Source organism: Rhinolophus sinicus, chromosome 17 (genome assembly GCF_057876585.1).
Source record: "Rhinolophus sinicus isolate RSI-liver-muscle chromosome 17, RSI-T2T, whole genome shotgun sequence".
NCBI lineage: Eukaryota > Metazoa > Chordata > Mammalia > Chiroptera > Rhinolophidae > Rhinolophus > Rhinolophus sinicus.
In genome coordinates this window covers 212,918,009-212,945,938 of record NC_142517.1, presented here as the reverse complement: position 1 = coordinate 212,945,938, position 27,930 = coordinate 212,918,009, and the positions used below count along the sequence as shown (strand labels likewise).

Here is a 27,930-nt window from a genome sequence, read left to right as displayed (position 1 = left end):
GGCTTTCACTTGTGGGCCTGGGATGGGGCCCAGGGTTCGCCGTGAGCAGTGAGGGGGAGGCCTGGGCCAGACCACATCCATCCAGGCCTGGCTCCCCTCTCGGGGCCCAGATTTCTCACCTAAAAACTGTGGACCCCGAGCCCACCTTCACAGCAAAGAGCTCACATGTGTCGACATTTACCTGAGTTCATCCTGTGTAACCTTCTATGTGTGAGTGACATGGAATAAAACACAGAGCTACAGCAGCAGAGGTGTGACCCCACAGAAAAGTCCAAGGCCAGGCCAGTGTCACCCTATGCCTGCCAGTGTGGCTACAGAAAGGATGGACCTGGGAGGCCGGGGGTCTGATCCTGCTTCTGCACTTGCTGGCCCTGCCACGCATGCCAAGTCCCTCTCTGGGCAGGACTCAGTTTCCCCAATCTATAAAATAAGGGCTGGGACCACCTCAAAGACAGCTGTGCCAGGATGGCCTTGATGAGTTCTGTGGGGACCCAGTGTCCCTCAAGGCCGCCTGCAGGGACCTGAAACCTCCCCTCCCACCTCCCTGCCCTGGGCTGTCCCGGAGCCCCACCCCGCTGTACACCCACCTGGAGCCGCCGCTTCTGGCCTGCCACCTGCACACTCGCCAGGGGCTCCGTCTCCAGCCTCCGGAGCGCCACCCCGGGCAGGGTCCGCACAGCCTGGGTGCTGCCTGCCTGGCTTTCCGCCTGGCGCCAGCCTGTGGGGCAAGCAGGGTGGCTCATCTGGCTGCGGAGGTCTGAGGGCTGCCACACGGGTGGGGGTGGGGGTGTGTGTGTGTCATCCCCTCCTGTCTCACAGGCCAGGAAACAGGCCCGGGGGCGAGGTCTAAGTGACTGACACCTAGATGACGGGGGCTGCAGAGGCTACTCCTGCCTCAGAGCTCAAGGTCCCAGGGGCTGGGGCGTCAGGGGTCCCAGTCCTCTGCCTGGACTCCAGACCCCGCCCCCTTCTCTTCTGCAAGCCTTCCTTCCAGGTATTCAGGCCCTGGGCTGGTACCCTGAGTGACCAGCTAATGGGGGAAGGGAGACAGAAATGCAGTAGGGGTGGCCATCCAGGCTGGTGGCCTCTCTGAGGTGACAGGGGCAGACACTTGATGTGCAGACAGGTTTTGTGACTGTCTGGGGAAGAGGGCTCCAACGGGGGGTGGGGGGACACAGCCAGTGCAAGGGCCTGGGGTGGGGACAGCAGGAGGCTGGTGTGGCGGGAGAGGCTGGGGCCCCCTCGGTCGGGCCTCTCAGGTCTCTGGACTTGACTCCCTTGTAATGGGGAAGCATTGCCGAGAAGCCCCTCGCCCACCCGGCCCAGGGGGGCTGCTGGTTTGGGTGTTGCCTGTGGCCCAAGCCTGTGCGGTTCCCAGGACTGCACACTGGCGGTCAGGAGCTGGCGCTCTGGGGCCCCCGGGGAAGTGGCGGTGCCCAGGCATGGGTTGGGGAGGGAGGTCACCTCACCTTCCTCCGCCTGGGCCAGCGCCCTCTGTAGCTGCCCCTCGCGGCTCTGGGCCCTGGTGAGCTCGCGCTCCACCTCACTCAGCCGGCTGCTCAGGCTTGCCACCTGGAAGCACCAGTTGTCCTGGCAGAAGGACCAAAGGTAGCCCAGGGCAAGTTGAGGGCTGAGGCATCAAGCTAGAGACGGCGGGGTCTGGTGGGGCAGCCTGCGGACATGCAGGACACAGCAGAGGGGCCGCTGAGCTGACCTACAGGCCCTGAGGAGGGCGTGGAGGGGCTGGGTCCGAGCGCCCAGGTTTGGGGTATGGACATAGAGCAGGGCAGTAGGCCCGCAGCGGCCCATAGCCTGTGGGGTCAGGGCGATCTGCAGGGACTGTCCCCTGGCCGGCCCTGGGGCTGAGTGATGTTGGGCGTACCTACCCCCTGGGGCTGGCTTTGGCTGGAGGGTGGGCCTGAGGTGAACACTGTCCGTGGAGTACCCCAGGCCAGGGCTGGGTGACTGTCAGTCTCTCCCCATAGCCCGTCCCACCTGGCATGTCGGGAGGGGACACCTGGCCGCTGGCAGGCAACTCTAGGGGAGCCCTGGGGTGGCCGGATGGGGAGCAGCTGCTGGGGAGCCTTGTCCCAGTGTGAGTGGTCACTGGGGACACTCTGCAGGTGACCTGGCCAGCCCCTGGGGACAGGTCTTCAGGGGACAGGCATGGGATAGTGGGCCCCAGTGGGCATCCCAGCAGGGCCTGGCTCCAGCGGCTCTGCCGCTCGGTCTGCAGGAAGCGGGTCACCCAAGGCCATTTGGGGCAGTCGGGCTTTGAAGGACTGTGGTATTTATCACACCTAACAAAGGACGGTCTGCACACTGAGGGGCCCAGTGACCAGCAGGCCCCGCCAGGGTGGACAGGTGGACAGCACGCTGAGTGGGGCTCTTCCCTGGCTCCTGGAGCCCCTCTTACCCGCTCCCGCTGAGCGTCCCGAAGCTTCTGCACAAAGTCCCTCAGGGCGCTGTGCACTGAGGCCACGTCCACCTCTGGGCCGTGGTGTCCAGGTGTAGGCAAGGGCCATCGGAGTGGTGAGCGGGGCCTGGCAGGCGGACTGGCACTCTGCCGCCCAGAGTGACCCAGGGAGCCATCCAAGCCTGCAGGACAGTGATGGCTGATGGGACGTGGTGAGGACTCTGTGACACATGCAGGCCCCCTGGCCTCCTCTTTCTCTGCTGTCCCCACCCACAGAGAGCTCATTGCATGGAGTGTGAGGCCCAGGGAGGGGAGGGTGGCAGAGCTGGGACAGGACCTCCCTGAAGCCACTGAGGACACTGACCTTTGGTAGGGGAGCCAGGCTGCTCAGGGGACGTAGAGGGGCTCTGTCCTGGGAGCCCCAGCTCACAGTGGAGCATGGACCAGAGCTGGCCCAGCTGGCCCTCTGCACCCTGCCTGGCACCCTCCGCCCAAGCCAGCTCCTGCTCCAGGCTGTGGACCCGGCCACAGGCCTCGTCCAAGCGAGCCTGGAGGCTGTCAGCCACGCCGCTGGCCTGCTGCAGCTTCCTGGTGGCAGCGAGCAGCTTGGCACGGAGGGTGTGCTCAGCTTCCCGGCACACGCGGAGGCTCTCCTGCAACTGCTTCTCGCGGGCCTCACCTCCAGCCTCCACCTCTGCCAGCTTCCACTGCAGCCACAGGACCTGTGGGAAGCCATGGGGGCTCAGGAGGCTCTCACCCCAGACCCACCTGCCTCTGCGGACTTGCCCCGGCCTCTTGCCTCAGCGCCTTCTTGGCATGTCACAACTGGGGGGAACTAGGACCTGCCTCCCAGCCCAGGTTTGGCAGTGGGGGCACCTGAGCCCAGATAGGGAAGGGCACCTAGCCCCAGGGGGCCTGTCCTGGCAGGCTCATGGATACCGGGCTGGACAGGGCCATGCCCACAGACTGCCCACTCCTGCGGCCTGCCGGGGGCCCACCACTGGCCAGCCACATGCTTGTCTGCCATGCTCACGGCCTGTGGTAGCTGAGGCTGGGTCAGTGTCATCTAGTGACCGGGGCTAGGGAGCCTGACACCCAACCACACGCTTCCAAGTGGGTAACACCACAGACAAGTGTAATGTCGTCCACCATGCCACAGCCCTTCCCCCAGCACAAGGCACACGTGGGCTGAGATGGGCCAGCGGGGCGCTGGGTAGTGTTCTCCCGCCTCCCTTGGCCGGGACCACCCTTGCTTCCTTCTCGCTTCATTGCAGCCCCGTGGCAGCTGCCTGTCCCCATGGCTCCGCTGCTGGACCGCCCTCCCCTCTCTTCTCTTGCAGCTCAGCCCAGGCGCAGCGGGCCCTCCCTGACCCAGCGACCCTGTCACTCCCAATTGGGTCCCCATGCCTGCTGCTGCAGACCCTGGTCACAGCACTCCCCTCACAAGAGGTGGCCTCTAAATACTTGTGACTGAATGGGGGAATAAACAGGACTCCACCACCCTTAGGGAAGTGCACAGGTTGGGGGAGGAGGCGGCCAGGCCCCAGCTGCAGGCAGCAGAGCCCCTGCCAGACCGTAAACCCTAGGGTACCAGGCCTGGCACAAGGCAGGCCGGCCTCGTGTCACCTCCCTCCCTGGGTGGCCGCAGTATAAGGACCCCATTCACAGATGGAGGTGATGCCTGTGAGGTCACCCAGGGGTCACATGGGCTGTGGGAGGTGGACCCATGTTTTCTGGGAATGGCGGGTGCGTGATACAGCCAGTCTATGCATGACTGTGGGTCTGAACCAGGGGGCCCCACGCAAGCTGAGGCCCAGGGAGGCCTTCTCAGGCTGTGTATGGGGGGTCCGAGGCTACCAGGCCACGTATAGCACAGCCCTGCAGCAAACCGAACCCGAGGGGTGGGGCTGGGGTTGAACAGAGGGTCTTTCAAATGGGCTTGGGGGCTGTGAGCGCAGGTATGGAGGGAGGTGGGCTGCAGGCGTGTGCCCGAGGCGTGGGACACACGAGTGCAGGCATGGCATAGGCCTGAGCAGAGTCCTGAGGCTCTCGGAGAATTGGTCATTTTGCCCCTGTCCCTCCCCGCCAACCGGTCCCCAGGCTCAGAACTCTATTCACCTGGGTGGGACTCTGTCTTTTACTAAAACACGAGCACCCTGGGAAATGCAGGGGAGGGTTGTCAATGCAGCTGGATGAATTCGGTCAGAGTCCTCTCCCTTACCCTGGCCGCATGGGCTGGGAAGTGGGAGAGCAGACAGACCCACAGTGCATGCGGGCGAGAGCCAGGCCCAGAAAGAGGCCAGCCTGATGGGACGTGGTGAGGACTCTGTGACACATGCAGGCACCCTGCTCGGGCCCCCTCCAGGACCACCAGCTTCTGCTCCACTGTCTCCCAAGGCCCTGGTAGCCCTGGCTCTCTTCCTGCCCCTCCAGGGCCCCTCAGCCCTCCTACCTCTTCCTGGGCAGCCTCCCTGGCGGCCTGCGCCTCAGCCACCTGCCTCTGCAGCTCCAGGCCTTCCTGTTGGCTCTGCTGTGCGTCCTGGGAGCCCCGGGCCTGCAACTGGCCCAGCTCCCAGCTTTTCCTCTGGTTCTCGGCCTCCAGCGCCTTCACCTGGGGGTGTGGGGGTGGCACTATGGGGTCACCTGGGCCCCCATGCTGTGGGGGGAAGGGCTCTGCCTCTCTTGCCTCTCCTGCCTCTGCTCACAATCGTGGGAGGAAGCTTCCCTTCCAGGCGGCTCACCTCGTTCGGGGAGGCTCAGGCCAAGTCCAGCTCTGGGCTGGGGTCTGTGAGGCCCTCAGAGCTTCTCCCTCAGCCACTCCACACACCTGGCGCCTCCTCTCTGGGCCCAGGACACTACCGTGTTTCCTCAAAATTACAACCGGGTCTTATATTAAGGTTTGCTCCAAAACACGAATTAGGGCTTATGTTCAGGTGATGTCACCCTGAAAATTCATGCTAGGGCTTATTTTCCAGTTAGGTCTTATTTTCGGGGAAACACAGTAGAGCTCGGACCAGCACCAGCTGGGTGCCCCTGGGTCAGAGCAGGGCTGGGGGTGGGGTGACCCCAATTAGGAAGTGTGGGCTCTGGGCTCAGGGACCCAGTCCTACCACTTGGCCTCTATGCCTCAGCGTCTTCATCTGGAAAGGAAGGTCCTAGAACTTTCCTCACAGAGTCATGAGATTAAATGACCCTGCAAAATGCCTGGGGGTCATTAAATGACCCCCAACCAGCTTGTCTGAAGAAGTTTGACAAAGTGACTGCAAGGCTGTGACAGGCCCTTTCCTGCCGGCTGGAAGCCCAGTGAATTCAGGCAGGTAAAGGCCGAGACGTGGGAAGCCCACAGAGGAAGCAGCACCCACCTGCTCACCTGGTCCCTGAGGCAGCCATGCCAAGAGGAAGCCCAGGCCACTCAGGGACGCAGGCGGTGCCCCAGCTGACAGCCAGCATCAGCCACGGGACCTGTGAGTGGGCCTCCACATGAGACCGGCCCCGCCACCAGACCCCGCAGTGGAGTCCTCTGGGAGCTGTGTTGTGGGGCAGAGCCAAGCTGCCCCTCCATGCCCAGCGGGACCCCTGAGTGTCAGAGTGTTGTTTGAAGGTATTAGGTTCAAGGCTTGCCATTGGCGCTTCTACAGGGCAGACCCTACCAGGATCCTGGGAGTTTGAGCAGAGCCCTTTTGCTGGGGGCTCCAAAGACCTGAGCAGTCCGGGGTGGGACTCTGCAGCCCCAGGGTGTCCAGGGAGTTGGAGGAGCTGGGGCCCAGGGCGGGTGTGGACATCTCCATGGAGGGGCAGGGCTCACCTGTCTGGAGAGCTCCTGGAGCTCGCAGCGGGCGTCCACCCGGGCCTGCTCCGTGTCCCGCAGGCTGGCCCGCAGCTTGCTGGCCTCTTTCTGGGCCGCTGCTCGGGCCCCCTCCAGGACCACCAGCTTCTGCTCCTTCTCTTCCTTGGACCGCTGAAGCCTGAGCAGAGCGCCACAGGCTGAGGCTTTGACATGCCACGTGGTCACCGTGCAGGCCACCAAGCAAGCTGCCCACCTCACTCTAGCAAGTAGCTCCCAACAGCGTCCCAAAGCCCAGCCTCCCTGGGGCCTGAGCGCCCAGCTGGCCTGGCACCTCTCCCCGTCTCCAGCCTCTCACCACCACTCCCCTCCCTCCAGCCACACTCCCAGACCCAATGTCCAGGGCCAGCCTGGCACCTCTGCTGTCCCCCTACAAGGACCGCAGTCCTGGCCTGGTTGTCCCTCCCACAGGGGCACCTCCTGGACCCCTGAGCAGGCCCCTCAGCCGCCCTCTGCTCTCCAGCCCTTGGCTATCTCCTGCTGGCCTCTTGGGGCCTGTCTTGCCTGCTGGATGGGAACTCCCTGGGGGTAGGAACAGGTCTGTGTCCTGCTTCCCCTCATGGCCGACAACAGAGACCCTTTGGATGGGCAGCTGACACCGTGACACTGCTGCGCCACCATCACCTGGCCCAGCTCAGTAGGACACCCCCTGTCGACCGCTTTGCCCTGGGTCCTCCCCACGTCCTGGGGAGCTCCCCCACAGCCACTCCACACCTGGCCTTCTCCTGCTCAGCGCTGCGGATGGCAGCCCGCAGCTCTGTGTTGGAACGCTGCAGCACGTCCTTCTCACGGGCCTCGTCGCCCAGCGCCTGGCGGGCCTCCAGGGCCTCCCTGCGCAGCCTGGCCAGCCCGTCCTGGGCCTCGTCCAGCTGTGCCCGCAGCCTCTCAGCCTGGGGGAGGAGCGTGCAGTCTAGGGGCCAGCTGAAGCCACAGGCAGGGGTTGGGGTCAGGGGCTATGGGCTGGGGCGGGCAAGGACTGCCAGCAGGGACGGTCACGGGCAGCACATGGCCTCAGGCGCTGGTCTGGCAGTGCTGGTGTCCCCCAGCCCTGGGTCCCCAAGTGCTTGGAAGAGAAGCCACCAGCCCAGCCTTGCCACACTGTGGTCATCTCCCCGACTGCCAGAGACTGCAGGGTGGCTCTCAAGGGCCAGTCCCAGAGCCCAGGCAGGTGGACCCCAGGGCACTGGCTACTCCTTGGCGGGGCTTGCAGGGGACATGGCTCTTCCCACAAGTCTGTACTGTCCTCCTGTCCAGGTCCAGCTGCCACTGCCTGGTGGCCCTCGCCACCTATGCCTACTCCTCTCCTTCAATAATGGTGTGGCACCCAGGGCCGCTGTCTTCCCTGGTGTGGGCAGCAGTACCCATGGCCCAGGCTGCTGACCCCTGCACAGTTATGGGCCTTGTGTCCCTGCTGGGACTGGAGGCAGTGGTTAGGGTGGGTCTCTGGGTGGCCCTGGAATCCTCCGGCAGCACCAGGGCTCCCATGGGCCAGGCTGTCCAACTGCTCGGGCCAGAGGGTCTTGCCATCATACGCGTGCTGCGTGGAGCACTCCACAGAAGCGTGGGCCTCCGAAGCCCGAGGGGTGTGCCAGTGGAGGCCACGGTGGGAAGGTCCTGGGTCACGTGGAGCCCCGTGCTCACATCCAGCCTGCATCTCTGCTAGCCGACCCAGCCGACCCCAGGCTGGGCGGGGAGAGCGGCTGCAGGGAGGTCCTCATGCCCCCAGATCTGCTCCGGGCCCAGGTGGGGACACCCACCTCGCTGGAGCCAGGACCCGTGTCCTCCCCTACCCCAGGGCCCTACACTGGGGCTTCCCGGACTCTGATGTCATGCCCTGTGAGGCAGAGATGAGCCCTGGCTGAAGTGTGCCTGGGTGTCAGGGGCCCTACTCATCCTGGGACACAGGTGCCTCGAGGCCCCTGGGGGGAGCGTCTGGAGGACGGTGCAGACCCGGGCAGGGGCAGCCCAGCCCTCAGAGCCCAGGCTATGGGAGGGGGCTTGCTGGGGCTCGGGCAGGGTCCCTGGTTTGGCGGACTGTGGCCCTGACAGCCACTCTGGAGAAGGTTCCATTCCAACTCGCAGGTCCCTGAGGAGGAGGCAGAGGAAGCCAGCAGGGGCACGCCAGGGAGGGGGAGCCCCAGGGACTCAGCGGTGTCAAAGCACCGCGTTGCCAAGCGCAAACCCCACTTTGCTGGCTGCTTCAGTGGGACATTGTCCAGGCCCCTGGCCGGCCTGGCTCCCGCTTCTTCCCGCTGTTATTGTTGTTCTGTTTTTGGGAAGGGCCTTCGCCCCCCTCCACTCCCCTCCCACCCCCCACATGTGGGAGCCACAAGCAAGCAGAGCATTTTCCGCTGAGCTCAGCAGAAATCCTCCCAGAAGGTCAAGGACCAGCGAAAGGGCCTATCCATCATAAAAGAAACTGTTTTCATTCCCCAGGCCGAGGAGATGAAAACAAGCAAAACAAATGCGGCAGGGCCCCTCCCCCGTGCCCCCACCCGCCTCTCTCTGCCTCCCGAGAACAACCATCCCTTTTACAGGAATTTTACAGCCAAATCGCTTAATGTGATTATAATAATTATTTCTTTACTAGAAATTGTATAAACAGCCTCTTTTGAAATCTCCTGCAGGGAGGCAGCTGAGAGCTCTGCAGGGAGGAGGGCGGGTGGGGGGAAGCGGGGGAGTGTTGAGGGGCCATGGCCCATTTGTGGCACGTTAATGTGTGTGCTTGGTGTGAATATGTATGTACGTGTGTGCAGCATTGTGAGCCTGTGGGCTGTGCATCTGCACACGCGTGCACTTTGTGGTGTCCATGTGTTTACATGTATGTGTGCTGTGTTCACATGAGTGCATGTGTGTGTGCACTGTCACTGTGTGTGCATGTGTGCATGGGGGTGTGTGGTCTCCATGTGCGCAGGTACATGTGTGCATGAGTGTGTGGGCTGTGCACGCACACACACATGTGTGGACCTCAGCAGGGCTGCAAGAGGCCTGGACGTTCCTCCAGTGTAAAGGCTGTGAAAACGTTATGGTTTCCATGGCGACTCTGGCCAGGCTGGCGCCTGGGAGGGCTCTTCCACGCTTCTCTGGGATTGTTTCTCTTGCCCCACTCACCCCTCAGGCTCCCCGGCCCCCACTCCCTTTTTGGGGGCCCCCCTCCCTCCTGGGGGTCCCTCTCCGAGAACCTGAACTTCTACTGAGACCCAGATTTCTTCCTTCACCCACCAGAACGAACGTGCCCCGTCTCCTGGCTCCTTCCCTGCTGCCCCCAGTTTTAAAATCTCATTCTGCTTCTCCGTGTGGTCGCTGACCGGGCCTGACTTTGAAATCTGTTGAAAGGAGACCTTTCTCTTTGGGGGCCAAAGTAAACAGCCTGTCATGTTAAATCATGCTCTCTTCCTCTCCTCCAGTGCAGCCTGCCCTGGGGGTGCTGGGGGAGGGGAGCCCCTCTCCTCATTCTGCCGCTGCTGGGGGTGGGGGGCCTGGTGCATGAGCGTGGGGTCAGCGCCTGCCTGCCAGCCTTGGCACACTGCCCGGGGTGCATGAGGCTGCCTGCCCTCTGCGGGCTCCACCTGGGCACCGGCAGATCCTCCCCCCAGCACAAGTCTCTGTGCCCTCCTGCCCTTCCCTCTCCCAGGCGTCCTGTTGCTGTCAAACCTGCCTCAGGAACACCTCCCCAGGCGGCCTGCTTGCTCAGCCCCAGCCCGTCCTAGCTGGGGCCTCTCCTGCTCCCCCGCACAACACTATCCCCCACCCCAAGACACCCTCACATGGCTCTTGGGGCCCCTGTGTCAGGCCCACGCGTGACTGTCCTGCACTCCTCCTGCCCCACCACCCCACGCACCCCCAGGGGGGCCTCATCCCACGCCCAGTCCGATGGAGGGTGGCATGCTCGCCTGGGGTCTTTTCACGGCCTGTGGACGGATGGGTCTCTGGGCTGAGGGTCCAGCTTCTTCCTCCCCACCCCCCAGCTCACACCTGCCTCACAGGAAGGCCTTCTTCCCCCCATCCTAGCGCCCCCATCTCTCCCCCTCTCCTGCCCCCATCCCCTGCCCTGCCCCCCTCACCTCTCCACCCATGTTGCTCTGCTCTGCTGCCATCTCCCGGAGACTCTCACTCAAAGCCGCGGCCTTTCTCTGATGGGCGGAGATGGCGTCTTCAAACTGGGCCTGCAGGGCCTTCAGCTCAGCAGCCATAGCGCTGACCGTGGCCTGGGGGGCAGTAAGCGCTGAGGCATCAACGGCCTGGCGCTCTGCTGAGGCCCAGGCAGCCACACAGTGTCCTGGGACTACACAGGCAGCTCGCTCGCCGCACGAAGCAGGTGGGCGTCGGAGCTGGCCTGGGGCTCTAGGGCAGGGTTCTCGGGCTGACCACAGCTAATGCCACCATGCCAGGTCCCAAGGAGACATGGTGGTGAAGGGTGGGCCCAGAGGCCCCAGAGGGGCGCTCTCGGTGGGCAGGGGCTGACTTTGTGCCCCCTGTCCCCTTGTGCCTTTCCTTTGGGGTCCCCAGGCTGCCAGGCCAGGTCAGGGTTCTCAAGTGTTCGACCCCTTTCCTGCCTAAGCCATTGCTATCGGGTCCGCTCTGTTGAGTGTGAGGGGCCAAGAATGACCATTTGGCAAACAAGAGAGGCCCTCCCCTCCAGGGATGTGGGGCTTGGGTGAGGGCTGGCCTTCACAGCAGGAGCTTGGGGCTGAGCCTCTGGTCTCAAGGGCTTGCCGGGCTTGGGAGGGGCGCCCATGTCCTGCGGCCCCACGGCCTGGGGCACTCACTGCCCCTCCCAAAGAAGGCACCTCTGGGCCCCCGCCCGTCCGTGTAGGGTGTAGGGCGAGACCCCAGCTCAGAAGACACTGCAGCGGCAGGGGAAGGAGACGGCTGTGTCTGAGGAACAGCCCTGTCCTCAGGTCCAGGTGACCACAGGAGCCCCTCAGTCAGCCTGGCCCTCGGCTCCCAGGACTTTCAGACAGGCAGGTGGGAGTAGGGGACGCCCAGGGTCCCTGCCAGCTCTGTAGTGTCTGTGTCCCCCGCACGGCCACACTCAGGTGACTCAGACATTCATCAGGACTCAGCTCGGCCCAAATCTGGTTCCTGCGGTAGCAGCACCCAGGCGCTTTCTCCAGCGCTCACCAGCCATGGCGCACTTGGAGGGCCGGGGTCAGGCCGTGCTCCAAACCATCCTTGTCCAAGGACAGGCCACCACCTGCTCACCCTAGGGCCGGCCCATTTTCCTACCAGGACATAGGGTAGCCTGAGCATTTCCTTAGCAGGCTTCACGCTCTCGGGAGCCGCGTGCACACGCTCTCTGGGAGACAGGCTCTGCTCCGCCACAGGGCTCGCAGGCTGCAGTGCAGGGCAGTGGCGGCCTGGGGCTCTCAGGCCCTGCGCCTGCTCCTGGTGGTGGACTTCCTCTGCCTCCGCCCTGCTGTCCCTCTCCGCTGACAGGCGTTTGGACAGCCAGGTCTGCTGTGACCCCAGGACGGCTCTGTGCCGCTGCCGTGGGTGCTCGGTGTGGCCGGGCTGGGCCGCGCCTGTGAGAACCGTGGGCTGCAGGGCTCAGGCCGGGCCCCTGCTCTGGCCAGGGAGGCTTGCTCTTACGTCACCCACACTGGTGTTCCTTGGCTGGCGTTTCTCCCCTACCTCCCCTCTCGGTGGGTTGTAGTTTCCATTTTCTGAGCTGAGGTGGCCAGAAAAACACTTCATAGGCTCCCTGAAGAGCCTGTTCACTGGCAGGCCACCCCAGCCCAGAGGGAGACGCAGCCAGTGCAAGGGGCAACCCCAGCTTTCGTGGTCCCTGCTGCTGGGGAGGGCTGAGTTAGCAGCTCGGGGGTGGTGTCAGACGAAGGAGGACACAACCCCATGGGGCTCCCCCACACCCAGAGGGCGCTTTGGCAAGGGGCTCTCGTGCAAGGCTTTCCCAGGTGCTCCACTTTTCCAGAGTGACTGGAAGCCAGGCTGCTTGTGAGGCAGGAGGGTGGACAAACACCCTGGCACCAACACCTCACTGCACCCCCTTTCCCATCCCGCAGGTCAGCGAAAACGGGGGCCCTACCAAACCAGGAGGCCTCTCGGGCCCCCTGCTGCCTGCTCATGTCCCTGCAGCCCACAGGGATGGCCCACTCCTGAAGCCAGTTCTGGGCCTGGCTGTGCAGTTGGCGACCTGTGCTCTCATTGAGGCGCTCGTTTACCACCAGTGGACCACCTGACCTATGCCCTTGGGGCTGGGGCACACCAGGGACCAGGGTGGGCAAGGATCTCCTGGGTGAAAAGCGAAAGGTGACCAGGGCTGGAGGGACAAAGTCAGGCACAGAGGAGGCGGTGCTGGCCCAGCCAGGCTGATGTGCCCCCAGGGAGCTGACCCCTGGCCGGGGCTGCTTCCTGTGTCTGCTCAGGGCCAGCCCCCAGGGCAGCGGTCCTGACCCCAGCTGCAAACAGCTCCCTGAGCTCTCTCCATCTGCGTCCTATACCTTGCTCGGGCCACTTCCTCCCGTGAGTGGCCCTTACCTCTGCATCACCACCTTCATAAATGGGCCAAGGCCACCCTGCCAGCGACAGCACCGTGGGGTGGGGGTACAGGGCCCAAGTTGCCGCCCCCACTGCCCAGAGCCCTAGATGCTACTGCCTGCCCTGCCCTGGACATGGGCTCCTGAAGAGGCGTCAGGGGCCCCAGGTGACCCAGGCTGGCTGCCTGCAGCTGCCTCCGGCCTCACTGCCCATCAGTGGCTGCCTCTCTTGGGGCTCTGTGAGTGGGACCCCTGGGTGTCCTTCCGGGTGAGTGGTGAGGGTTTGCCTCAGGTAGATGCTGGCCTCCCTGCTTTGCTTTCTCCCTTGGAAGGGACCAGCGAGTCGACCCCAAGAGGCCTGGTGCATGTTTCCCGCCGTTATCCTTAGCGCACAAACAGGAAGGCTGGGGGCTGGTGGGGTTGGGGATCACAGGCCTGGGCTCGGTGTCTGCTGCTGGCTGGGGGCAGCCCAGGCCCTGCGCTCTCTGGCCTCTGCCCCGCCCAAGGCTTGGTGGCGTCCTTGCAGTCCCTGGCCTGCCGGAGGAGCAGGGACGGCTCCCTCAGCTGCCCCACCAGCTTTGGCTTGCTCAGCCTTTCCTTCCCATCAACACAGTGTCCCCTCCCAGCAGAAGACCTGGAGACGCCCAAGGGAAACTGAGGCTCGGGAGGCCAGGATGGAGGGGGATGTGTCCCTGGGACCTGGCCGGAAGAGGTGTGTGTAGGATATGGCAGCACCCACTGGCAGTGCCAGGCGCCCAGGCAGGTGCCCGGTGTGCGGCGGACAGGGCACTCGGCTCACCTCTGCTTGCTCCTGCTGGCGGCGGGCCTCCTGCTGCACCTGCTCCAGCTCCTGCGCGGCCCTGGAGAGCTCGTCCTGCAGCAGGCTCCTCTCCGCTGCTTTCAGAGACAGGGCCTGGCGGGACAGTGGGGGACTGGCTGCTGAAGATCCCGGCAGGACGCAGTGTGTCCCTGGCTATATGTCCCTGCTCTGGGAAAGGGCAGCACCCCAGAAGCTGCCACATCCCGAGGGGAGCGTATGGGGGGGCCCAGTCGCCCCTCCCAACATGGTCCAGCCTCTGTACCTGTGTTCACGCAGCTGCCCCACTGGGTGCCCTACACCTTCCCCACTGTACACCTGTCCAATACTTGCTCCTTCCCAGGCCACCTCCTTCCCGGGGCCCCCCAACCCCTCCAGGCAACACTGCCTATGGAGCACACAGTGGGAACCACTAATGGTCCTGAACCGCCGAAAATGCCCTGTGCCACTAAGGGCGAGGGCTGCCTGTGAGCACCCAGACACCGCATTTTGCCCGCCGGCCCCAAGGGCTTTGGGAGGTGGAAGGAAGCTGACAATGACCATTAAAGTCACAAGTATGTGTGCTCCCGACACCCAGGCTCACGGGGAAGGCAACCCAGAGAGATGCGTGTACACATGCGGGACAACCTTCTTGGGTCATCGATTATTGTTCATAATGTTGTTTGTAACAGCAAGAAAGCTGGAAACAACCCAGATGTCCACTGATGGGGCCAACAAAACAATGGTGATTCAAGCAACCGCAGACTTCATGCAGCTGTGAAAAAGAATAACGAAGCCCTGAACACACCGATGTGGAAAGACCTCCACGATACGTCGATGCTGAGACAAGGAAGGCTGGGAAACTGCCTGTACTTTTCAGACTTCCTGTTATAAAGGTGGGGTAACTATATACATTTCTGTTTGCTCTTCTATGCACAGCAATCTTGGGAGGATGTTTCATAAGGTCTGGTTTTTTTGTCCTGGGTCCTGGGAGGAGCCGCTAAACCCCTGGAATTCCCCAAGTGAGCAATGCCTTTGTTATTTCTGGGCCCTGGACCACACCTGAGTTTACTCTAACTGGCGACTCAGGGCCACCTGACATAGTCTGGGGGAGGGGTAGGAGGGCACTACGCCCCACCAGACACAAGATTAGAGCACGGGGCTATGGGCCACTGAGATTTCCCAGCCTCAGGGAGGAGGTGGGGACTGATTTCCATCATGTGGCCAGTGACTCCGGCAGCCACACCCATGTGAGCAGCCCCAGTGAAAACCCTGGAGCTCTTGAGTGGTGAGCTCACTGGTGTGCAGAGGCCCACAGGCCGATTCCAAGGGGGAGAGACTTTGTCCCATTGTCTCTTCACTGGGCTGGTCTTCACTTGCGCCGTTTAGAGTTCTTGAGTTCTGTGAGTCCTAGCTCCTGGGTTCTGGTGAATTGTTGAACCCGAGGGGTTCAGCACAGAACTTCGTGCCATCCCCAGATATCCTTTCCCTCTCTACCTGACAGCCTCTCATTCTTCCCTTAAGGTCCCTCCTCCCTTTCAGGAAGCAGAATAGTGGATAGAGCCATGAGCACGGACCCAGAGCCCAGTAGGTGTGCTGTGCAACTCTGGGCAAGGTGGTTATCATCTCTGAACCTTACCTCTCTCCCCAGTAAAATGGGGCTAATAAGAGCAGGTACTTCAGAGTGGTGTGAGAATCACACTGGAAATGCAGGGAGTCTGGCAACAAACCTTGGTTACTCCTGCTACTCGCCTACGATTTGTGCTTTGTACCAACATCTGAGAGTTCTATCACACTGTGTGATGACACATGTGAACGCATTTACTTGTCTGTCCCATTCAGCGAAGAGTGACTGCTACACAGTGTCACAGTGGACTGGACTCAGAGGGTAGCTTTTACATGCCCGGTGTCTGAACCCCGATAGCCTGTGGGTTGGTCAGGTGAGTGGCCGATGCCTGGATACATTGATGGGTGACTGGCAGACTGATCAGGTGGGTGGATGGATGGGTGGTCAGACACATGGACAAATGGGGGATGTGAATGGACAGCTGAGTGTGTGGACAGAGGGAAGGCTATTTAAGTGAATGGACAGATGGGTGGTCAAGTGAGTGGATGGATAGACATGTGGGTGGGTGGCTGGGTGCATGGATAGTCGGATGGATGTTTAAGCAAACTGATGGATGGATCGATGGTCAGCTGTGTGCATAGACAATTGAGTATGTGGACAAATGGCCCTGTATGTGGGTGGACAGCCAGGTATGTGGATAGAAGAAGGGGTATTCAAGTGAATGAATGCATGACAGACAACTAATGGAGAAACAGTCAAGTGCATGGATGGATGGATGGATGGACGGACGGACGAACGGATGGATGGGTGGGGGTAGGTGGGTGACGTAGGACTGCTGTGGAGGACCAACACGACAAGAGCAGTGCCCTGAAGCTGCCCCACACGGCCCTCTTGCTGGGTCAGAGGTGACACGGTGAGGTGGGTGTGAGGACCCACTGCCGCACAGTCCCCTCACCTGGTGCAATTCATGCTTCAGGCTCTGAATCTCCTCCTTCAGAACCTCCTTCTCAGCTGCACATTTTGCCACCAGCTCCTTCTCCTGTTCCAACTGGCGTGAGGCCACCTCCTTCTCCTCTGTCAGAGACAGGCTCAGGGTCTCCTGGGCCGAGGCAGAGGGACAGGCTGTGAGGACTGCACAGGCCAGGACACATGAGACCAGCACATGCCTATGGGTCTGCGTGAGATCTAGTTCAGGGGATGCCAGGGCAGGACAGGTCCCCGGGAATTGTCTAGTCTAGCTGCTGCATGCCCTTTGTCTCACACACAGTGACCCTGAAGCAAGCCCCGCCTCCATCGTCCCACATTTAACTAGCAGTTTACAGAGCTTTCCTGAGCCTCCACAGCGCACAAACACCACGGACATGGTGTGTGAAGACATGGCAAACGGCACACAGGAGCCTGTGGCCGGTGGGATGGCTCAGATGGGTGACGAAGCTCCCTCCAGCTGCGGCTCCGTGAGGGAGAGGACCTGGCCCACATGCTCAGGCCCCAGGACCCCAACTGCCCCTTTGAACTCTGCCCCAGCCTCAGTGTGACCTGGGGACCTCCACCTCCTGGCTGGCCTCCTAGGACCCCTCCCCGCAAGGGTCTGCTATTCTTTGGGTCATGGCAGTCTCCTGGGAGGGACCAAGCAGCAGGTGTCCCCAGGGAAGCAGACCTTCTCCCTCTGGAGCCGGGCCAGGTCCTCGCGGTGGGCCAGTGCCTGGCTCGCCAGGGCCAGCTGTGTGTCCCTCTCCTGCTGTGCCACCTGCCACTGGAGCTGCCCCACGTCCCACTGCAGCTTCGTCTCCTGGACCTCCCAGGTGCTCTTCAGCTGCTCCATTTCCACTGTGAAGTGACAGGTGCATCAGGGACTAGCTGCCAGGTCCCCATACCGTGGAGCCCCCTGTGGCCCTTGAAAGCTCCCTGTAGAGTGATGGCTGCATGGAGTGACAGCAGCCTAATCTGAGGAGGCTGCCCCAGCTGGCAGGGATGGAACCCCACTGCGGTGTGTGTCCTGAACCCCCACCCAGTACTGACCATGGTCAGGCCCAGGGGCTGGGCAGGAGCACGGGCAGGGCATGGGGGCAGGGGCCACCAGGCTGGCCCTGTGGCCACACCCATCTCTGAGCCTCGGGCCAGGGCTGGAAGCAGGCCACGCAAGGGCCCACACCTCACAGAAAGTGGTGGCAGGACCCATTCAGACACATAAGCTCCAGGCCCATGTTCGTGCCCCTCCTGGGCGCTGGGAGTGGCAGCAGCACATTGGGACTGAGCTCCAATGAAGGGGCCCTTCTGGGTGCTGAGGGGCAGGAGGAGCGGAGGGAGCTGCTGCGAGCACCTTGCAGGGCCTGCCGAGCAAGCCGGGCGCTCTGGGCCTCTCCCGCTAGCTGTTCCCGCTGCTCTTGCAGCTGCTCTGCCAGCTGCTGGGCCTCAAACAGGCTTCTCTCCAGCGAGTCCCGCTCGGCCCTGCAGAGATGCATCAGACAGTGGCGAGTCACCCTGGTGATCCTGCCGACAGGGGACGAGGGACAGCCAGGGCCTATTTGCTAGATGGCAGAACAGTGCCCGCAAGGCTGCGCTGGTAAATCAGAGGGTAACAGGACATCTCATTCATCTGATATCTTGAACAACAAATCGAACACTACACAAAAAAGTTTCAGATGGATTAAAAGCTAAATGCAAAAAACAACAGCTAAACAACTTGGAACTATACAAATAGTAGAAAAAACACAGACGGGTATTTTATAACCATCTTATGCAAAACACAAAAGCTGGAAGACAGAAATAAAGAGGCTCACAGATCTGAGCACAAGTAAAGAGAGAGAGGGGGCGCCTTTACACAGACACGGTTCCACAAACCAACTTAACAGGCAAGGGACAGACTTGGAGGAAAAGATCTGCACTAAATATACAAAGGTCAATGCCTGCCGTATGCAGAGAGCTCCACCAAGCAATGACAGAAAGTCTGCTGATCTGACAGAAAAATGACTGTTATTCACAAAATACCTCCCAAATGGTGAATAAACATACAACCCTTGCTCAACCTCGCTGGTATTCAAGGAGATTCAAATCACAGTCACGAGGCATTATTGATCATGTGTTAGATTACCCAAAGATTAAAATAATGGTAATATTCAGTGTTGGTCAGGGTGTGAGGGCCGATTCCTGGGGGACAGGGAGGGGGGAGACTTTCAAAACTTAAAGGGTGCCTATCTTTGAGCCCGCAGTCCCACTTCTAGGTGTCAGTACTTTGGAAACACACATGAACATGTGCAAAGACGCTCACTGTGGCTTTTTCTACGGTGTGAATTGGACTTGGCTTCAACGCTGATGGACTGCAGAATGTTTTACGAATTATAGTTCATTTGTCAGTTGTAACGAGGATGAGGAAACTCTTCCCTATTCTCTTGTCACAGAGGGAGCTGCTCCGAGAAGCAGCAGCAGAACCACACACAGAGTGACTCCTGTCTTGCACGAGATGGGAGTGCTCAGAAAACACCCGAATGGCACACAGCAGCTGGCAGTAGCATCCATTTCTGGAGAGGGTGATGAAGCACTTGAGTTTCCCACCGCCAGTCCATCAGCCATCAACCAGCTGGTGAACACGTGTTAACTGTTGCTATGCCCTGCTGTGCTGGGTGACAGACGGTGAGAAAAACAACCAACCAAACAACACACAGGCACACCACGAATACCACAGGAACAGGAACACACCAACAGCTAATGCACAGCCCCACTAGTCAGTGGGTGGGGAAGCCGTGGGTCCTGGGGCCTTGCCCAGTCTTGCTCGGGCCCCTGCACCACTGTCACCTTCGTCGGGAGTTGGGCATGTCTACCCCTCCTGGGGCTCTCCCATGTCTGCAGGCCCAGAAACGTGCTGGTCCCCCTTCCTGCCCCTATGCTCGTCAGCACCCACGTGTCCCCCCTTCCTGCGTCAGCACTCCCTCTGCCTGGACTGCTCTTCCCAGCTCTGCTTGTGGACAAGCCTCCTCCTGATGCACCAGGTGCCCTCCTCGTCTCAGGTGCCCTCCTCGTCTCAGGTGCCCTCCTCGTCTCAGGTGCCCTCCAGGTCTCCAGGTGTCCTCCGGCAGACGTGGCTCCTGCTGCTGAGTCTGCACCCAGAGGCCTGGGAACCCGAGGGCGTGTCCCGTCTCTCCCTCCACAGGAGCCAAGGACACCTAGGCCTCCTGGGCAGAGGCCTGGCACGGCCAGCAAGGGTGCATGGAGGGGTGTGGTGGGACCCCAGTCCATCTCGCTGGCTGAAGAGCGTGCCGGTGTTCCCAGAGCTCAGCCTTGTGAGGGCTGGGGTGGGGTTGGAGGATGGCAAGCCCGGGGCCCCCCACATCAGGCCAACCATGGGAGGTTTCATCAGAATGAGGAGCTGGAGCAGGACTCCTCACAGCGCATGGTCGTCAGCGTGCCCTGGGAGCTCATTGAAACTGTGGAGGCCAGACCCTCTGGCCCAATCGAACCAGCCAGATGAAAACACACTGTGTGTGCCAGGCAGATGTGGTTTCAGGACAAGTTCTGTCATCAGAAGCTCAAACTGGTCATCCTGAAATGCTGCCTAGCAGGTGTGTGACTCTGCCTGGGGGCTGCAGGGCCCGCGGCCCAGAGGGCAGGACCCGGTCCCTGAAGCCTCTGACCAGGGCCTGTGATCCAGGCAGCAAACGTTGGCAGGAGGAAAGCGGCCTCTAATCTCTGCTCTCCTGAGCACCCGTAGGGCCTGGGAGGTAGCCATGGGCCGGGGCCTGGGACCCCTCTGCTCCTGCCAACACAGCAGCCTGCGTCAGGCTTTCGTTCTGATTTCTGTGCAAGCTTTCACTTAGAGAAGTTTGTGAAGATGATCTGGGATGCCAAGGTTTCTCATGACCCCCCGATTCTGGAATTCCAGGAGGAAATCTTTTTAACAAAAATACTTAAGATGTTCCTGAGAACAGCCCCAAGGTCCAGAAAGCCATCAACTTTTGGATTTCCACTGAGGCCATGGGATGAGCTCAGCTCACCAGGCAACACCCTACAGGGTACCCCCTGGTGCTGTCCAAACTGCCCATTCCACGCTTCCAGAAGTGGACCCCACGGTCTTTGGTGCCCACCGTGTCCCTGCTCTCAGCCTCATGGTTCCCTAGGGCTGACACCACCCCCGACTCCAGGGACAGGCATGTGACCCCAGCCTGCCAACCTCAGCCCTGCGACTCCCAGGATTGGCTCAGGGATGTCACGTGGCTCGAGATGGCCAATAGCAACAGTTCTTGGGGCTTGTGGAGAGAAGGGCACTCTGTGTCTGCTACAGAGGGAAGCCTGAAGTGGCCACAGGCCATCTTACCGCCTCTCACCCTGAGCCTGCACGAGAACAAAACCCCTTCAGGGTCGAGCAGCACTGAGCGGGGAGGGGCAGGATCCTGAGGGCACTGTGGGAGTGCCTGGATCTAGCCTTGTCTGAAGCTATGGGGACCCTGGACTTCCCAGATCCATGAGCAAGACATCCCAGGTCCTTCTGCTCCTTGCCACCTGGTCAGTGCAGCCACCTCTTAGGAAGGCCCTCCCAGAGCTCTCACTGTACTCGCCTCTTCTGAAGAGGTGTGGGCTCCTCTCTCACAGCCTCTCTCCCAGGTAGACACACTTGCCTGCCCTGCAGGTGCTGAGTGAGTACCTGGCCCCTGCTACACTGCAGGTTCTCTGAGGGCGATGCCATCAGACACGCCCTGCCCGTAGGCCCCGGGTACCTGAGATCAGCTGCCTCCTCAGCCATGAGCTGGCCCTGCCTCTCCAGAGCCTCCTGCTTGGCCAGCAGCTGGGCCCGCTGCTCAGACAAAGCCTCCTTCTCTTGCAGGGCCCTCTGAAGAGTGTCCATCTGGGCCTCCCGGTCCTCCAGGCTCTGGGCCAGGTGTTCCTCCAGGGCCTGCTTCTCGCATGTGACCTAAAGGAGGGGGGAGGGGAGAGTCCAGTAGAGAAAGAGAGAGTCGGGGGAGAGGGGGCCTCTTAAGGGAAAAGGACTTCAGAAGAGGTGATTTCACGCAGAATGGCACGGAGGCAAAGGTGGAGGAGGACAGAGGATATGACACATCAGTCCTCAGATGCACACAAGTGTGTTTTCACAGTAGACGGGCACCTCACCATGATGGAGGAGTTACTGAACTGACCACTCCCAGCTGCCAATCTAAATGGAATCTTGGTTGAGCCACAAATGTCCAGGCAGCAGGAAACATTGCACGGAAATAGCAATAGAAGGTGACAGACAACCAGGTTATGGCAGAGTAACACTTCCACCAAGGACATCACAAAAATCTAGGTGAAATAGATCATGGAATGTGTATAAGGCCTCAGAGAGCTGCCAAGGCAGCTGGGACCGGAGATGCCAAGAGCTTGGAGAGAAGGTACTAGAGGAATGAGCCCACCATTTGTTATCTCTTCTCTTCTTGTAACATTTGCTGATGCAAAAGTTTTGGCTGAGAAATTGGGAAGCCAAAGAGAGCTTCTGGCAGTACTATGGCCTTAGGGGCCCCAAAACTCAAACTCAGGGCCATGAAAGCAGAAGGGCCCTGATAAACACCCCAGGTCTCCAGCTGTAGTCACAAAAGGCTTTCACACTTTGGGGGTGGGTCAGAAATAGACCATCCCTCATAACAACTGGAACTCAGCCTTGAATCTCTTCAGTCATGGGTGATGGTGATCACCTACTTTCACTGCCAGAATCCAAAGTAAATGCTCTCTAGAAGAAGGATGGCACCATGAAATTATTTCTATAGTTTTTATGTATGATATTTGGCATTTAATCAACATTACCAGGCATATCAGGAGATAAGATCATATGTAAAAACCACATGTAAGAACAGATGCCTCCCTGTCTTTTTGGCTCTCCAGAGACTGGAGTTATCAGACACAGACTTTAAAATAGCTGTGGTTAAATGTTCAAGAAGATGAGTAGCAAGATGTAGAAATTCACAATAGAACTAGAAACTAAATATAAACAACGTAATTTTGAAATACAATAACCAGAATTAATAAATATAATGGTTCAATGACAGATGAGACAGAAGAGAAGACTAATAATCTGGAAGACAGACCAAAGAATGTATTAAGACTGGCTCATGAAGACAAAAAAGGATGGAAAATACAGAGAAGAGTGTAATAGACATACAGGACAAGGTAAAAAGATCCAACATATGTATAATTAGAGTTACAGAGGGAGAGGAGAGAGAATATTTGAACAGATACTGGACAAGAATTTTCCAAATCTAATAAAATAAACCAAGCCACAGATTTAGAATGAGCTATAATATCCCAAAAGAACACACACAAAGAAAATGTCACATGGATATATCTTAGTAAAATTTCTGAATACCAAAATAAAGAAAAATATCTTTAAAAATCAGAGGGGAAAGAAACCACACACACACACACACACACACACACACACACACACACTCATATACACAACCTTTAAATGAGTAACAGTAAAACCTACATTTGACTTCCCAACAGCAACAATGAAAGTCAGAGGATAGTGTAATGGATTCATCGAAATGCTGAAAGAAAAAATGGCTATCCTAGTATGCTATATCCAGCAAAAATATTCTTCAAAAAGAAAGACCAGGACTTCCTGCTTCTGATCGTGGTGAAGTAGATTGTTGAAGACCAACCCTCCCACCTGGAGCAGCTAGAAAAGCTGCACAATGCAGCTCCGACATATCTGTGTGAAGGCCTTAGAAATGCCAAAGCAACCACAACCCAAAGGGGCCTGATTATTGCGAGACATGGATTCAAGTGAGCCTGACCTTCTACTGCAGATTCCCCCTTGAGGTATCTGTCAGCTCCTAAGTAGCACAGAGTGCAATGCCTCAGGAACCAAGGACAAAGCCTTAGCTAAAAGGCTGGCAACTTGACCTATGGCGTCAGCAGGCTTCTAAGACTGGGAAGACATATCGATTATCAGAAAAAGTAGATAACAATAAAAACAGTATTACTAGAGATAAGAGGGGACATTCTAAAATGATTAAAAGGTCAATTCTTATGAAGATAAAATACCAATATGTAGGCATGTCGTAATAGGAATTCAAAATATATGAGGCAAAAATGGACAGGACTAAAGGTAGACAGAGAAAATTCCACCATCATAGAAATTTTAATGCCCTTCTGTTACTAATTGATACCGTGTTTCCCTGAAAATAAGACCTAGTCGGACCATCTGCTCTAATGTGTCTTTTGGAACAAAAATTAATATAAGACCGGTATATTATGTTTTATATTACATTATATTATGTTATGTTATGTTATATTACATTATATTATATCACACTGGGTCTTATACTAAAATAAGACCAGGGTTTATATTAATTTTTGCTCCAAAAGACACATTAGAGCTGATGGTCCGGCCAGGTCTTATTTTCGGGAAACACAGTAGCATAAGTAGACAAAAACAACCAGCCAAATAAAGCAAGACAAACAAATAAACAAAAACCAGTAAGGACACAGAATATTTAAACAACACTGTCAAGCAACTAGACTTAATATTTATAGACACCACACTCACCAAGAGCAGAGTACTTCCCATCACCGTGGAAGGCTCAACAAGACAATAGGTTGGGCCATAAAACATGCGTCAATACATTTAAATCAACTAAAATAACAGGGAGTATGTTTTCTGACCATAATGGAATTATAGTAGAAATAGGTAGCAATGAGATAGTTAGGAAATACCTATATTTGGAAATTAGGCAATATGTGCATAAGTAATCAAAGATTAAATCACACGGAAGATGAGAGACTAGTTTGAACTGAATGATAATAAAAACACAACAAGCAAAACTACTAGGATGAAGAAGAAAACAGCCATAGAGTCAATAGGAAATCTGAGTAGCCCTATATCTGTTAAAGAAATTGAATTCATTATCAAAACTTTTCTCACAAAGAAAACTCCAGACTCAAATGACTTCACTAGTGAATTCGACAAGCGTGTAGGAAGCAATGACACCAACTTGAAAACACTTTAGGAAACAGGAAGAAGGAACACTTCCCAACTTATTTTTTGAGGCCCTGATTCCAAATCTGACAAAAACATTACAAGAAAAGAAAATTACAGACCAACATTTCTCATGAGTATAGATGGAAAACTCCTTAATAGAATGAAATTGACCTGAAAGAAATATAAAATATCTATTAACTTATGACCAAGTAGGGTTTATCTCAGCTACGCAAAGTTGGTTTAACAGTAAACAATTAACCGATATACTTGACCACATTAACAGAATAAGAACAATGGAATGATCTTTGTTCTTAACAGATACAGAAAAACCATTTCACAGGATTCAGAACCCATTCATGATTTTAAAAAATCTCTCAGCTGACCAGGAATGCAATGGAACATACTCAATCTGATAAGGGACATCTATAAAAATCCTACAGATCACATCACACTTAAGGGTGAACTATGGAATGCTTTCCCCGAGATCGGGCTTGGTGGAAAGACGACCACTCTCAGCACTTCCTTTCAGCTTTGTCCTGCTGGCCTTTAGCCAACGCATTAAAAGGAGAAGCAATAAAGGCAGTGAGATCAGAAAGGAGGTGACACTGTTGTTACTCACAGGTAACGTGATTATGCACAAGTAACCCTGGTACTTACAAGTGAACTTGTCTAGTTGCACAATTCAAAGTTATCTGTAAAATTGTATTTCTATATACGAGTAATGAACAAGAGGGAAAGAAAATCAAAAGCGAGGCAATCCACAATGTCAAATTTAGGTATTAATTTAATCAAATATGTGCAAGGCCTCTACACTAAAAAAAACTATAAAACACAGCTGAGAGGAAGTCAGTACAGAAAAAATGGAGAGATAGGCCATATTCATGGATGGACAACTCAATGCAGTTAAGATGTCCAGTCTTCTCCCATTGATCTATGGAAGTCAACACAATCCCCACCAAGGTGCTAGCGGGCTTTTGGGGGGGAGAAATTGACAAGCCTGTAAAATGTATATAGATACGCAAAGGACTTTGAACAGCCAAAGCAATCTTGAAAAAGACTAAGATTGGAGAACACACATTACCGAACTCTAAGACTTACTAAAAAGCTACAGTTTTCAAGATAGTGTGGTTTTGGTGAAAGGACGAACAGGGACCGATTTGCACAGATTAACAAGTCACCAAGATAATTCAAGGGGAGAAAGGAGAGTCTTTTGAAGCACTAGCGCTGGAACAACTGGATATTACTATGAAAGACAGTGGACCTCAGTTCCTACTTCATAACTGACACCAGCGGTTCTTACACTTTGGTGTGTATAGAATCACTTGGAGGCTAAAATCCAGATTTTTGGACCCCTCCCAGAGAGTTCTGGACTCAGTCGGTGGTGGGTGGGCCTGAGGATTTTAACATGTTCCCAGGTCTGAGGCTGCTGGTCTGGAGCACCCTTTGAGAACCAGGGCTCTACACAAAAATAAACCTGAAACGGATTACAGACTTCATGTAAGAGCGAGATGAAAGCATAGGAGGATATTTTCTTGTTCTTGGGCGAGGCAAAAATCTCTGAGACAGGACCTAGAAAATACTAAGTTTCTAAAAAACTTGGTTAATTGGACTTTGGCAAAGTTAAAATGTTCTGTCCATCAAAAATACCATTAAGGAAATATACAGGCAAGTCACAAACTTGAAAATATTCAAAGTACTTGTATCTAAGATATGTGAAGAACTCCTATACAGCCATAACCAAAATAAAAAACATAAATAAAAAATGGGCCAAAGCCTTGAACAGACACTTGACAAAACAAGGTCTACAAATATTCACTAAGCACATTGAAATGTGCTTACCACCATTCGTTACCAGGGAAATGCAAATTAAACCATGTGATATAGAACTTCATACACATAGGCTAGATAAAAAGCAGAAACGGACGATACCAAATGTGGGCAAGGCCGGGGAGTGGCTGGAGATCCTTACGCTGCGGGCAGTCAAGTAAAACGACAGAACCACTTTGGGAAGCTGCTGGGCAGTTTCTTACAGAGGTCCACACTCACCTACCTGGTGACTCCAGTTTCACTCCTACATATTTACTCAAGAGAAATGAGAACATAAGTCACGACTTATACACGAATGTTCATAACAGTCTTGTCCGTTATAGCCCCAAACCGGAAACCACCCAAATGTCCAGCTGTGGGTGAGGGGTCAGCAAACATGGTTTATTCCTACAAGGGAATATTACTATGAAAAAAAAGTACACGTCCTCGACACACCCAACAACACGATGACTCTTAAAGACACATTGAGAGGGAGGAGCTGTGCACAAAAGTGTCTGTTCTCTGACTGCATTTACAACAAGTTCTGAAGCAGGTGACATGGGTCCTCCTGGTACTTGGCAGAGCAGAGGCTGCCTGGTGGGGGGACAGGTGACTGGAGGGGCACGAGGGACCCTGCTGGGCTGAGGGAGCAGCTCTACATCTTGATCTCATGGTGTCTGCACAGGTGGTGGCTACACAGGTGCGTACAATTGTCAAAACTCACGGAACTGTGTGCTGGCTTACTGACTGCAAATCATACTGCAATTAAAAATAGAGAAAACAAATGACCAGGAAAGGACAGGACAGAGTCAGAGACACTGAGAAAAGCTGTAGTGAGTCCTCAAAGTGACAGGAGCCATGGCATCTGAATGCCACTGGGGGCCCAGAACTCTGCAAGGAGAGGGTTTTCAGGTGGCCAACAAGGCTGGGATCAGAAAAAAGCAAACTGCTTCACTGTCACTCCCCAGTGACCTCTGCTCCACACATGATTTGTGTCAACAGAAGACCTGGGAATGACTGCACAGACGAATGAATGACTGTGGAGTTCAGGTGTGGAGAGAAACAAGACAGGAGGAAATGGTGAGGGCGTGGAAATCAATGGGTCTTTGATCCTCTGATGGGGGGCAGAACCCAGCCCAAGTACTGGGGACAGGTCTTCTTTGCATCTCTGTCCCTGTCTCCTACCCCCCACCACGGGGAAGCCACCTCTGAACATAGCCCATCAGTGAATACTGCAGTTAGAAAGCATAGGTGCTGACACCCTGGGCCAATGGGATGTGACATGGCCGTCACATCCCAGAGTGGAAGGGGCGGCCAGCAGGGTGGGGCCGGGCAGCAGCCCGGAGAGTGGAGACTCACCTGGTGCACCTGCTCCCGCAGCCCGGCCACCTGCCCCTCCAGCTGCCGCTCCAGGAGCCCACAGGCCCGCTGCAGGCCCCTGCGCTCAGCCCGAACCAGCTCCAGCTGCTCCCGGGCACCCGCCTGCTCCCGCTCGAGCGTCTTCTGCTGCTCCCGAAGCTGGTCCCGTTCCTGCTCCAGCTGCCAGCAGGGGTGTAGAAGGGCCTGTGTCCTGGCCCCTGCACCACGCACCCTCGGCCCCCATGGGCGGCCCAGCCCTGCCCTCGCCTGCCCTCCCTCAGGCCTGGCCAGGGCTGTCAGGTCCCGTCATCCCTCTGTGGGCCTTGTCCTCCCCAAACCTGCTCAGTCCAGAAATGGAAAAGGTGAGGAGAGGATGGATGAAAAACCGGGATCTGGGCTTGGAAACCAGCACTGGGGCTAAGCCTCACGGCCACCCTGGAGAATGCGAGGCTCAGGGCAAGGTCTGCCCACCTGGGCCCTCGTCTCACCTGCAGGACCAGGTGGTTCAGGGTGCCTTTGTCCTGAGCCAGCCCCTCCATCAGGGCAGCCATTTTGGCCAGGGAGTCCCTTTGCTCTACTCCCTCTGACTTCAGCCTGGTCATGAGCAGGTCCTGGTCCGCGTTGCTGGTCTCGGCCTGGGGAGGGAGGGAGGGCGGGCAGTGGTCACCCCAAGGGGGACACCGGGGGGGGGCTTTCAG

The 27,930-nt window shown here is 57.2% G+C and overlaps 1 protein-coding gene across 2 annotated transcripts in view; it reads right to left on the bottom strand.

The window, feature by feature from the left end:
* Positions 1 to 27,930, bottom strand: part of CROCC2 (ciliary rootlet coiled-coil, rootletin family member 2) — a 68,644-nt gene that overhangs the window by 14,486 nt on the left and 26,228 nt on the right. For both annotated transcript variants that reach the window (XM_088793929.1, XM_088793930.1), the window contains exons 14-28: positions 27,721 to 27,867; positions 27,233 to 27,412; positions 20,829 to 21,022; positions 17,441 to 17,568; positions 16,778 to 16,947; positions 16,076 to 16,219; positions 13,557 to 13,670; positions 10,325 to 10,468; positions 6,975 to 7,150; positions 6,222 to 6,381; positions 4,869 to 5,027; positions 2,781 to 3,138; positions 2,417 to 2,598; positions 1,470 to 1,590; positions 588 to 718 (exon numbers count right to left, since the gene is read on the bottom strand). In XM_088793929.1, coding sequence (XP_088650055.1) covers positions 588 to 718; positions 1,470 to 1,590; positions 2,417 to 2,598; positions 2,781 to 3,138; positions 4,869 to 5,027; positions 6,222 to 6,381; positions 6,975 to 7,150; positions 10,325 to 10,468; positions 13,557 to 13,670; positions 16,076 to 16,219; positions 16,778 to 16,947; positions 17,441 to 17,568; positions 20,829 to 21,022; positions 27,233 to 27,412; positions 27,721 to 27,867 — 2,508 coding nt within the window. The remainder of the gene's footprint in view (positions 1 to 587; positions 719 to 1,469; positions 1,591 to 2,416; positions 2,599 to 2,780; positions 3,139 to 4,868; positions 5,028 to 6,221; positions 6,382 to 6,974; positions 7,151 to 10,324; positions 10,469 to 13,556; positions 13,671 to 16,075; positions 16,220 to 16,777; positions 16,948 to 17,440; positions 17,569 to 20,828; positions 21,023 to 27,232; positions 27,413 to 27,720; positions 27,868 to 27,930) is intronic.